Below are 12763 nucleotides of genomic sequence, written 5' to 3' on the forward strand. Positions count from 1 at the left end.
AGTACAGATACTACTTAAAATGACTTTTAAAGTATTTTTACTTAAGTACTTTACACCACTGTTCCTTTCCCCAGCTGAGCATGACAGCAGCAGACACTGGACTCAGTAAAGAGGAGGAGGAGGGGGAGGAAGATGAGGCTATGCAGAACACAGTGGTGCTCTTCTCAAACACTGATAAATTTGTCCTGCTACAGGTAATCGCTTCATGCTTTTCCGTTTGACATTTCCCAGTTACCCTGTGGCATTTACCATGTCAGATAGTCTTAGACATTTAAGAACCTTTGCTGTAACTCAAGCTGACAGGGTTTTTTCTTCTCTCTTTCTCTCTCCAACAGGACATGTGTGTGGTGTGTGGCAGTTTTGGGAAAGGTGTGGAGGGGCAGCTTCTGGCGTGTGCTCAGTGTGCCCAGTGTTACCATCCATACTGTGTGAACAGCAAAGTAAGCATTCAACCTCTTTATTCTTTAGAACTTCTTATTTAAGCAGACGCATTCGCCACGGATAGTCTCCCTAATAATAAAACATGTCATTGTTATAGCACCTTTAACATACCTATAGATGCTTTACAGTAGGCCACTATAAGAAATCAAAATCAAGGGTTCAAGTGTTGCAACAACACATCTGGCTTCCTGATGACATTTTCAGGAATGAAAGATGTAAATCTCTTTTTGATTTTCCACGCTATGCCCCTCTTGTCTCCCTCCTACAGATGACTAAGATGATGCTGCGTAAGGGCTGGCGTTGTCTGGAATGTATCGTGTGTGAGGTGTGTGGCAAAGCCTCAGACCCGGCCCGCCTGCTGCTCTGTGACGACTGTGACGTCAGCTACCACACCTACTGCCTGGACCCGCCCCTACACACTGTTCCCAAGGGCGGGTGGAAGTGCAAATGGTACAACTCTTTCATTCATTTAACCTTTATTCATGCAGGTTATTCTCATTGAAAAATAACATCTATTTTACAAGAGACACCTGTTTGAGACGGCAGCCAACTCTCACCATCCATGACACTCCCTGTTCAGTCATTTTGGATCTGAAAAGGTACAGATGAAAATGAACTGAAATGGAGAGTCTGCATGATATGCATAAAAGTCCTGCTGCTAAGCTTGAAAGTTCAGTCCTCTGCCTCACTCTGCCCATAACATCCTCTTCCATCTCTGGATTTCACCTGAATTTTGACTTGGTCTGATAGGTGATGAACTTTAACCTGATGGCTCATTGGCCTATTTGCTATTGTCAATCAAATGTACTTGTACACCCCTTTTTTTAAAAGGTTGTTTTGTGATTTATTGATTCATTAATTGGTTGTTCCCTGTTTAGGTGTGTGTCCTGTATGCAGTGTGGTGCCAGCAGCCCAGGGTTCCACTGTGAGTGGCAGAACAACTACACCCACTGTGGCCCTTGTGCCAGCCTGGTAACCTGCCCTGTCTGCAGGGAGAACTTCATGGAGGAGGAGCTGCTGCTGCAGTGCCAACACTGTGACCGGTGGGTACCACTCATTACAACTACACAAACATACATACAGTAGATATCTGAAAGATTGTTTCCAGTCTCGTACTTCTCATCTGTGGGTTGTGGCTGTTTACACAGAGCCCTGTGAATTCTCTCTGAACACTGCTTCAGGGAATAATTTTCTCGCTGCATGTAGTGCTGAAAGGTGCTGCCCCCTCCCCATGGACTCACACTGGTCCCTTATAGTGCTGGTGGCTTGTCAACCAGTACAGAGGGACGATTAGGGTTCTGCCTGAACACTAGTTGGTATGGGCTGACACATTTTTAGTCTGACACATTTTTGCTGGTATCTTAACTCTCTTGGTAGAATGGACAATTCTCCCATCTCCAAATGTGAAAGCTCTGTTGCTTGGTGTGTCATTCATATTGTGTACTCCTTTCATATTTAGTTTACTGACATAGCTATCAAGCCATTTTGCACCACACACTGTCTGTGTACATGCAGTTTCAATCACAGCACATCCTAAGGTTTCAACTATAAAGATCTCCGTATCAGAAGCAGATTGGTTTGGAAACAGTGTAATGTAACTGCTCTATCTCTGTGTTTACATTTTCCTCTGTTTAATTTGTTCATTTTTATGAGAACAGTCTTTTAACCCAATGGTAAGTGCATTGACAAATGGCACATTTTGATCTCCTTCCATACCGGTCCTGTGGATATTTGCCCGGAAATTGCGCCCTCTTCTGGTTGTCTTGAGAACGTGACTTGTTGGTGCCTTTTCTCTGCTGTTCAGTGAAACTCACTTGCATTCCATTCCATCTGTTATTGGCCCGACAGACGTATTTTCACCAAAAAATGTTTATATTGCCGACAAAAGTCAGCACAGTACAAGCAGTCAAAGCCAACGGTTTCTCCCTACCATACAGACAGGCTGTGTCTAGCAACTTGAAAGATAACACTGCATCCGGGAGAACCATGTCGTACTTGTGCATCCTATTGTACCTGTGTTCGAAATCAATGATGTAGTCCGTTATTGCAACCCGGAATACCTCTAGTGTCACAGGCCGGCTCATAGCCTGTGGCAAAAATGAGGGGACGCGAACAACAAGTATAGGCCAATCAAAAAGGTTCTTTATTGTAAACCAAAACTTAACTTTAAACAAAGAAAAAGGACTGAGGTGTGAAAGTATCATAATGTGAGGTGTATGTAAAGTGCAGGCATGTGTGAATCTGTGTGTGTGAATGACTGAGTGAAAACTATGCAAAACTACAAAGGAACAAACAAAACAGGATCATACCTGGAGGAGCAGAGAGAGAGAGAGAGTGATTAGTGAAGCCGTTTAAATACCCTGAGCCCAGGTGACTCCAATCACTAACGACCCTCCTCTGCCTGCAGGAGGAAGCGCCCCTGCACTGCAGAGGGGCCGTGACACTAGTAACAATGTCAAAGTTTGAATATGGCTCTTTAAGAAATACAGAATCAAAGTTCCCATACCGTCATCCTTGTTCAAATCCTTCAGGGATATTTCCAGTGCTGTATCTCTCACTCTTCCCTCGAGCGATAATACCACCGCTAGTGCTTGCTTTTTCTCGTCCAGATTAGTAACCCGTGTTCAGATTCCAAGTCCAACTTTCATAGGACCTCTTCTCGTCAAGGTGAGGGGGCCCATTGTAGTTATTAGCCATCCTCTGCTACCAATGTTAACTTAAAATGATACAACGACTAGGTTCCAGTTTAACAACGTTTACTTCACCGTATTTCCACAGTACATAGTCACCTTCACACTTCAGCCAGGTCCATCTCCAGTGAGACTACGGAGCAGGCGTACTAATAACAGAGTGATAGCACCGTAATAACAGAAATATAGGGTTATACTTAAAACATGAACTTAACACATGGTTCTTGAAGTTTCAAACCATGTGAATGTTTTATCAGAATATCCTGCATTGTTTCTCTTCATGCAGGTGGGTGCACGCTGTGTGTGAGAGTCTGTACACTGAGGACGAGGTGGAGCAGGCCTCTGATGAGGGCTTTGCTTGCACATCCTGCACTCCCTACGTCCCCAAACCCATAGGCAAGTCTATCAACTTAAAACATATGAGTAGAAAAGGCGAACATTCAGTGTCTTGTGGATTTCTCACATTGCTTCTCTGTCTGCAGTAACGGTGGATTCAACCTACATGACAGCCATGAAGATTAAAGAACCAGGTATGTTTTCGCCTCCTCAGTTTGTAATTCAGCTAACGTAAACTCACTCACTTTTGTACATCACCTTGGTCTGTACAATTGACCTTATTTTAGCGCCCAGAAAACGTAATGTCAATAGCATTGTAAAGCACAATTTCTCCCCTTTCCAACAAAATCCATGCCGAGACCTGCACGTTTCTGTATGATTCAACAAGGCAATGAGCTCCGTCGGGTCTTTCTTTTAAATGACGGGTGGGGAAGCGAAACTAATGCGTGGTGGAGCTCCATCTGTCCTACTTATCACCTTTAAAATGTAAATAAAACACTATAAAGAGTTTATATAATGTATAACACTATAATATGAGTTTACATACCTATTTTAAAGGTTTGTGTCAAATTTGAATTGTGTTTTTAGGGCGGTGTCAAAGTGATCTTCAGAAGTAAACAGCGGCTTTTGAGAGTCATGATTGCTTGCAGTGATGACGCAAAAAATGACTAGGTATCCCCCTGTCACGTAGAGTAGGCCAGAAGGCTAAACTGGAAAACCTAACCTCTATCAAAATAAAAAGTTATTCTGTGCAAGTGTGTTTATTTACAAAGTGATTCCGGAACAAAAACAACAGTACTGCCATCAAACATATACCTTATGGGAAAGCTAAAAACAATGCTCCATCCACAGCTCAATCCAAAATGCCTCTCCATGAACTGAAAGAGAGGCTCCTTCTGTAGGGCTAGCCCCTCAGAACAACACTAAATAATTAAGCAATTACCTATACAAACCTACATTTTCCATTTAACTAAACATACTAAAGTATATACATTGCAACACGTTTGTGAAACAATATCACAACCTAACATTTACAAAATGACATCACTACTGACAGTGTCTTTCAATATTCCCATTTACATTAATGAGCCATTTGGGACAGGCACTACAAAGTCAGCCCAATTTCCTTAGCTCGGGTCCTTATCCAGCATACCCGGAAGCTACAGAGATGGAGAGAGCGAGGAACAGAACAAACAAACGTGCTCATCCACAACATCGATAAGTATAATAAATATTGCTTATATTAAACATGAACACTGACATAAGTGTGAAATGTATGTACTAAGACAGAGAAGTTGACTTGTGTGTCGACCCACATTGTTACCTCATCTGAAAACGGAGCAGGGGGGAGAGATGAATGTGTTCGTGCGTTAAAGTACCACATGCCACCCGCGGCCAGTGACAAACTTCTACGTCACACCCCCTTACCCCCGTCACTGTCCATGTCTTGTTTTTAAAGGATGAGTGCTACACCCGGTGGAGAGATTGTAAGACAGAAATAGTTTCTTTATGCGTGCTGTACGTTACGACATGACACGTCACGATGTAACAGAGGGTCAGTTTTCTCATCTTTTCTCCAACACTATAGAGCCATTACCATGTCGATCAACACTTGAATAGAAACATAGTTCACACCCCTGATGTTGACGTCAACACATTCGCTACAGTCCCATTAGTTTTCTTTGTAGCCTCGTTTGAATGTTGCGGTTGCACACATTTGTACGGAATGGGGTGAGTTTACGTTAGTCTTACTTGCAATGACAACTTGGTATAGCATATTCACTGTTTGTATAGTTACATATCAGTCCATCTCCAAACACTTCCTCCTCCCCGTCTAGAGCCTCAGTTCTACCGGTTGGAGGGGGTGTGGCTGACCGAGACGGGCATGTCCCTACTGCGCAGGATTTCCATGTCTCCCCTACACAAGAGACGGCAGCGGCGCTCTCGCCTGGGCATGCTGTGTGGTGATGGAGGACCCGACAGCATGGAGCTAAAGGACGGGGATGGAGACGAAGGAAAAGGTGGGTGTTGCCATTTCTTTCTCCTCTTTCCATGATTTAACTGTCCAAGTGACGGGGGTTGTAAAGGAGAAGGATGAAGTCGGTTGCCCTTTGATACTGATCTATGGTCAGATTTGTATTTTTCCCCTAATGGATAAGAGTAGGGTTTGGTAAGCTAGCTGATCCCAGAACTGACCAACTTCTACCCACTGTGTCTACTTGCTTTAACAGGTCTGCTTGGATACAGTACATCAGGCATGTATTTGACTACCCACCCTGCCTTACCCTCTGAATTGACCTTTAATCCCGATCTGTTGTTCAAGGCTGTGGGGAGCCCATGGAGTGTGAGCCAGGAGTTCCTGGTGTAAAACAGGAGCCTTCAGGGAGCCCATACAGGGAGCTGGGAGCAGAGGGAGGTGCTGAGGGTATGGAGGAAGGCCTCCTCAAAGGAGTAGAGGAGACGGACGAGGGAAAGAAGAGGAAGAGGAAACCCTACAGACCAGGTCAGAGGTCAACTCTTATTAAACATCTTGGGTAAAATAGTATTTGTTTTCTTTGATTTGCTTGATTTGAGTTTGCCTGGTGCAATGAAACTAATGAAACGTCCTGAAAGTGCAGGTCTGGCACTCCACGTATTTGAAAGAAAACAGCTACTATTAGAGCCCAGGTCTGTTCAACAGACCCCTGTAGTGAGAGGATATCATTTGTCACTGCTCTATGATGGTCACATTCAAGCCAACTGCAATTCAACGTTTTGAAATGGACTTTTTAAAACATTTTTATCTCCTGCAGGGATCGGTGGCTTCATGGTGCGCCAGAGAAAGTGTCACACACGGATGAAGAAGGGTCTGTTCCCCCATCTGTCTCATCTGGCTGGAGACGGAACTGTTACGACAGCCAGACCGACAAGAGAGAAGCCTGCCCTAGAGGAAGGCAAGTTACAGAAGCCATTTAAGTCAGAACATTTCAGTGTTTGACCACTATCTGTTAGAGGTCAAATTCTAATTTCTTCAAGGAATATGATAAACCTTTGACGACCACTGCGGAAATAAGTGTTTTCATTCATATGTTTTAATGTGTCATCCTCCGGGATTTAAATGTTTATAGTGTGGATGTATGATTTATTTGTAATTAATGTTCCCTCTAAGCTGAGCGCGGTAGCCCTGAGACTGCCACGCAGAAATATCAGCCCACAGAGAGAAGCATGAGATTCAACTTCACTCAACTTTCTAGAGCAGTGGTCACCAACCGGTCAATTCCATCCGACTGGTCGATCTCCAAGGCATTCCTAGTTGATCTCCAAATATTTCTGTTAAAAAAGCAACGATAAAGCCATGTTCTTATTTTTTGTTTTATTCATCTGTCTGGCAGTAGGTGCACCTGATTCAGCTGCCCTGCGCACCGGGTCAGCCAACTGTTGCCTTTTTCAACCATTTCATGTGTCTAAAGGTACAAACTCTGCCTTCCTGGTGGGCGCAGATATCAAATCAGGTGCACTATAGGCCTAACGCTGGCCAATCAGATGTCTGATGACCGTGTCTTCAGTAACTTAGCAGGCATTAAGAAAAAGCTACCGCAAAGTTGATACTTGTGAGATTTCTAAACGTTTACAACAAGACTAGAGAGAGACTGTCAACGAATACAGTAAAGAGCTGCTGTTTTTATGACTGAGTTCATGTTTAAGTTCTTACTCAGCACTGTCAACACTTTGTATTCAACACTTTTATAAGACATAAAATGTGTGTTCTCCCTACTTCCACACAGCGCTACAACAAGCACTGCAGCAGTAATGAATGAGTAGGAAAGACTATCTTTAGGCTAGCGTTGATGTTATTATTACCGGCTTGGGTCTTTTTTAATATCGAGGAATAATATTTATCTGTTCATAGGAGTAACAACATGAATTTGTGCAAGAGGCAGAAATAATGCTGTGTGACTCGAGTTTGGCCATCAGCTGGAAGACCGTCACTTTTTGGTCAGTGTGAGTGGAGGAAATGGAGACTGGAGGGATGTTGACAGGTGGACCCTCGGTCTGCTGCTCTCTCCCTCCGCTGAGACTGAACATCAGATACAGGCACCATCAGCCCAGTAAAATAAAAAGCCCATTATTTAAATGTATACTCACTCAGCTGTGCCTCACCAGTAATAAAACAACGGGTCTATTACCGGCGTGATCATATAGCCTACCTTAAATGTAGAAATATAATTTATAAAACTTTCCTGAACAGCAATGTATTGGCATGGTAATTCAAGCAAAGCCAATATATGGTGATAATGTATTGGGCCTCTAGCTTACTGCACAAACCTAATTTCTACAGTAATGTTTTTAATTGGTTAATGTTGCATAGGCTTACATTTTGTGATCTTGACTCAAAAAATGTTGGTGACCACTGTTCTAGAGTTTTCCCTGTTAACACTATCAACGTTTCTCTTTACTGAGGCAATTGTGACACGCAATATTAGCCACTTTCAATACAACATACCGAAATACAACGAACTATGCAAGTAGGATTCTATCTCATTGACCCGCACTACTCAGCCCGTACTCTAAACAGACCCGTGTGGGATAAACAATCAGTGCTGCAGTTGACCTATATGCAAATAGTCCATTGCCATATATGGATTTGTGCCATTTATTTTGAACTGGACTGTTTTTACAGCATGAGCGGTCATGAGTAGATGTGCTTGTTTTGAGATCAAAGCCATACTGCATGTGCACATTTTGTTCATACAGTGCCTTGCGAAAGTATTCGGCCCCCTTGAACTTTGCAACCTTTTGCCACATTTCAGGCTTCAAACATAAAGATATAAAACTGTATTTTTTTGTGAAGAATCAACAACAAGTGGGACACAATCATGAAGTGGAACGACATTTATTGGATATTTCAAACTTTTTTAACAAATCAAAAACTGAAAAATTGGGCGTGCAAAATTATTCAGCCCCTTTACTTTCAGTGCAGCAAACTCTCTCCAGAAGTTCAGTGAGGATCTCTGAATGATCCAATGTTGACCTAAATGACTAATGATGATAAATACAATCCACCTGTGTGTAATCAAGTCTCCGTATAAATGCACCTGCACTGTGATAGTCTCAGAGGTCCGTTAAAAGCGCAGAGAGCATCATGAAGAACAAGGAACACACCAGGCAGGTCCGAGATACTGTTGTGAAGAAGTTTAAAGCCGGATTTGGATACAAAAAGATTTCCCAAGCTTTAAACATCCCAAGGAGCACTGTGCAAGCGATAATATTGAAATGGAAGGAGTATCAGACCACTGCAAATCTACCAAGACCTGGCCGTCCCTCTAAACTTTCAGCTCATACAAGGAGAAGACTGATCAGAGATGCAGCCAAGAGGCCCATGATCACTCTGGATGAACTGCAGAGATCTACAGAGCTGAGGTGGGAGACTCTGTCCATAGGACAACAAATCTGGCCTTTATGGAAGAGTGGCAAGAAGAAAGCCATTTCTTAAAGATATCCATAAAAAGTGTTGTTTAAAGTTTGCCACAAGCCACCTGGGAGACACACCAAACATGTGGAAGAAGGTGCTCTGGTCAGATGAAACCAAAATTGAACTTTTTGGCAACAATGCAAAACGTTATGTTTGGCGTAAAAGCAACACAGCTGAACACACCATCCCCACTGTCAAACATGGTGGTGGCAGCATCATGGTTTGGGCCTGCTTTTCTTCAGCAGGGACAGGGAAGATGGTTAAAATTGATGGGAAGATGGATGGAGCCAAATACAGGACCATTCTGGAAGAAGGCCTGAGACTGGGACGGAGATTTGTCTTCCAACAAGACAATGATCCAAAACATAAAGCAAAATCTACAATGGAATGGTTCAAAAATAAACATATCCAGGTGTTAGAATGGCCAAGTCAAAGTCCAGACCTGAATCCAATCGAGAATCTGTGGAAAGAACTGAAAACTGCTGTTCACAAATGCTCTCCATCCAACCTCACTGAGCTCGAGCTGTTTTGCAAGGAGGAATGGGAAAAAATGTCAGTCTCTCGATGTGCAAAACTGATAGAGACATACCCCAAGCGACTTACAGCTGTAATCGCAGCAAAAGGTGGCGCTACAAAGTATTAACTTAAGGGGGCTGAATAATTTTGCACGCCCAATTTTTCATTTTTCGATTTGTTAAAAAAGTTTGAAATATCCAATAAATGTCGTTCCACTTCATGATTGTGTCCCACTTGTTGTTGATTCTTCACAAAAAAATACAGTTTTATATCTTTATGTTTGAAGCCTGAAATGTGGCAAAAGGTCGCAAAGTTCAAGGGGGCCGAATACTTTCTCAAGGCACTTCGCTAGTTGGTGAGTTATTAGTCCAGTTATAGATCATTTGTAGTCAGCAATAGGAGTGATTTTGTTTCCTACAAGAGCACAAAACGTGTACATCTTTGAAAAGCAAGTCGGGTAAAGATAATTTTTTGAGGTCTGTTGTATTTTGAGACGGGCTTGAATAAGTAGCCAATACGCAGAGGGTAGCATAATTGGTCTGATTCTCTGTTATTGGTATTGGAATAATAATTCATTTTATAAAGTGGTTTCTTGAATCAAACCACACATTTTCAGTCACCTACCTTTAAATTTACCTTTATGTAACTAGGCAAGTCAGTTCAGAACACATTCTTATTTACAATGATGGCCTAGGAACAGTGGGTTAACTGTCTTGTTCAGGGGCAGAACGTCAGATTTCTTTTTACCTTGTCAGCTCGAAGATTCGATCTCGCAACCTTTCGGTTACAGGTCCAACGCTCTAACCACTAGGCTACCTGCCGCTCCGTCTTTGTCTGAAGGACAAGTGGATTAACATGTTAATGTCAAGCCCTGCATGTTTTAATATTGTTTTTTTAAGTCTCATGGAATGCAGGTCTACATTGAACACCACACATTGGCTGCTGCTGTAGGCTGAATGATAGAACAGCTATTTCCATGTTAAAATGTGATGGGATGCATTTTCTCCATGTTGTTGATGGTAGGCTGCTCTGGTAGTCCCACATTATGATCAAATAGCCACAGTAGCCTACTTGGCCACTGTTAAAACTGTAACTTAAAGCAGGTACAGCCTTAATATTCACAGTAAACAACTGAAAGTTGCACATAATTTTCACAATGTTCAAATTTCTGCTCAGCAAACCAGACATTTTCTCAGTGCAAAAAAACAAATTGTACGAAACATTGTTTGTAACCCAAAATAAAATTGAATAAAATTCAGTTCAAAATTGGCATTCTGAACATCTGAAATGACACCGGGTTGTGTTCGTTGACAGGGCCTCACCCAGACACACCTACAGATGGCGCCTCGGAGACTAAGCCAGCCGATGGAGAAGGGGAGCAGGCCAAGAAACGACGAGGCAGGAAGAAGAGCAAACTGGAGGACATGTTCCCAGCGTACCTGCAGGTACCTTCTCTCTCACCACGGGCTAGTCTAAGGCATTCATATGGCAACCTAAAGGACTGGTTTCCCCAATACAAATTTAGCCTAATGGACTACAAAGCGTGCTCAATTGAGATTCTCGATTGATGTTGCTTCTTAGTCCAAGGCTAGACTTAATCTGTGTCTGGGAAACCAGCCTATAGTGTCTAGTGACCATTCAACTCCATATAGGCTAACATCATCATTCTCTCTCTGTCTGTGTGTGTAGGAGGCATTCTTTGGTAAACAACTGATGGACCTGAGTAAAAAGGCTCTCCTGGTTACCCCAGGACAGAGGCATCATGGGGCCATGGGTCTCCTACGACCTCCACTGCCTCATGCACGGGGGGCCAGACCCACCGCTCCTGACACAGTGGAGGTCCGGGAGCGAGCGATGGGGGCTGGGATGCACCTGAAGCAGGAGGGGGGTGAGGGATCACAGGCTCAGGTCGAGGGATCAGTGTTGTCTTCAGCTGTCAAAGAAGGCTCAACGGATCCTCAAGGCTCCGAAAAGGAGAAAAATGAAGGTAAGATATCGTAGATGCTAAAATGTTGCCAATTGTAATAAAATTGACACTTCAAAACTTTATTTTCTACTAACTTACAGGAATTGTGTTTTGACATGCTATCAATTTGCTCTAGGTGGATGTTTTTGCCCACTGTCCTACACTCTTGTTTTTTCTCTCTCCCAGGACTTCCTGAGGGCATGGAGAGTCAGGACTCGGAGCAGTTCTTCAGGAAGATCCTGGGGCCATCAGAGGGAGTGTCTATAGGAGGGTCCCTACAGAGCAGCATGAGGCCCATCCTAGAGGGAGGAAAGGGGGAGATGAACTGCAGCAGTCTGCCACAGAGGAGCCTTCTCACAGGTAGTGAGTGGTACAGACCTGAGCGCTGCTAGGGGGATCGATACCCTTTCACACTATCATACCTAGAGAGCGCACTTTTAGAGGAAGTAGAAATGAGTGTGATGTTGAACTTAGACATCTGACTTAGAGAAAGGACTAGAAAAGGGGAACAGTGTGATGCTATATGGAGCAATAGTTTGTTGTTGTAAAGGACCCTTTATGTTCAGGAGCCGTTCAAAGGTCATGGTAAAACAGGACATGACTTTCATACAAGCTGATCTCTTTCAGTATCCCTGCCCTCTGCTGGTATGATGGACTCCTTCCCTGGACTTTCTCAGTCTCCCTTCTTTGACATGCGGGAAAGGGGTGGCCTGTTCAGTCCAGATGGCGGAGAGGAGAGCCCGTGGGCCAACCCCTCCACCCCAGCCACCCCCTCCACCCCTCCTACCCCGACCGAGGCAGATGGAGACGGGCTGTCCTATAACCAGCGCAGCCTCCAGCGCTGGGAGAAGGACGAGGAGCTAGGAGAGATGTCCACCATCTCCCCTGTACTCTACGCAAACACAAACTTCCCCACTCTCAGACGGGACTACCCAGGTGACTTAAGAGTAAAAATAAAAGACTATGAAAACGTGGAATATTCTAATTTTTATGTGTTTGTTTGCTCTTAATGAGATGGTGCTTCCAGAGTTCTAATGAAACAAACTTTTGTTATCTCTGAAAATGAACCAAATATCAAATGTTTTCACTTCAGTTGACTGGAACAGAAATAATGTAAGTTGTGATCCTCTCTCCTCTCTGACAGACTGGTCCAGTCGCTGTAAACAGATCATGAAGATCTGGAGGAAGATTTCAGCTGCTGACAAGGTTCCTTTCCTGCAAAAGGCCAAAGACAATCGAGCGGCTCAGCGGATCAACAAGGCACAGAAGGTGAGAGTTTAGGCCAGAGCATTGATTCATAGGGCCAGCTTCGTTGACCCAGATCAACCCCACTCCTAAACTAAGTCCACTTGAAGTCTTAAT

General features: G+C 43.5%; 1 protein-coding gene across 6 annotated transcripts in view; it reads left to right on the top strand.

Annotated features, from left to right (window-relative positions):
• Nucleotides 1-12763, top strand: part of LOC139416829 (histone-lysine N-methyltransferase 2D-like) — a 47895-nt gene that overhangs the window by 9752 nt on the left and 25380 nt on the right. For 4 of the 6 annotated variants that reach the window (XM_071165916.1, XM_071165920.1, XM_071165921.1 and 1 more), the window contains exons 13-26: nucleotides 75-194; nucleotides 336-440; nucleotides 710-891; nucleotides 1320-1484; nucleotides 3418-3527; nucleotides 3614-3661; nucleotides 5306-5488; nucleotides 5791-5970; nucleotides 6260-6400; nucleotides 10750-10880; nucleotides 11125-11422; nucleotides 11588-11764; nucleotides 12029-12337; nucleotides 12546-12670. In XM_071165916.1, the coding sequence (XP_071022017.1) occupies nucleotides 75-194; nucleotides 336-440; nucleotides 710-891; nucleotides 1320-1484; nucleotides 3418-3527; nucleotides 3614-3661; nucleotides 5306-5488; nucleotides 5791-5970; nucleotides 6260-6400; nucleotides 10750-10880; nucleotides 11125-11422; nucleotides 11588-11764; nucleotides 12029-12337; nucleotides 12546-12670 (2274 nt within the window). The remainder of the gene's footprint in view (nucleotides 1-74; nucleotides 195-335; nucleotides 441-709; nucleotides 892-1319; nucleotides 1485-3417; nucleotides 3528-3613; nucleotides 3662-5305; nucleotides 5489-5790; nucleotides 5971-6259; nucleotides 6401-10749; nucleotides 10881-11124; nucleotides 11423-11587; nucleotides 11765-12028; nucleotides 12338-12545; nucleotides 12671-12763) is intronic. The other 2 variants (XM_071165919.1, XM_071165922.1) reach the window with 1 other exon arrangement.

The sequence above is a fragment of the Oncorhynchus clarkii genome, chromosome 9, assembly GCF_045791955.1.
Source record: "Oncorhynchus clarkii lewisi isolate Uvic-CL-2024 chromosome 9, UVic_Ocla_1.0, whole genome shotgun sequence".
NCBI classification, from domain to species: Eukaryota; Metazoa; Chordata; class Actinopteri; order Salmoniformes; family Salmonidae; genus Oncorhynchus; species Oncorhynchus clarkii.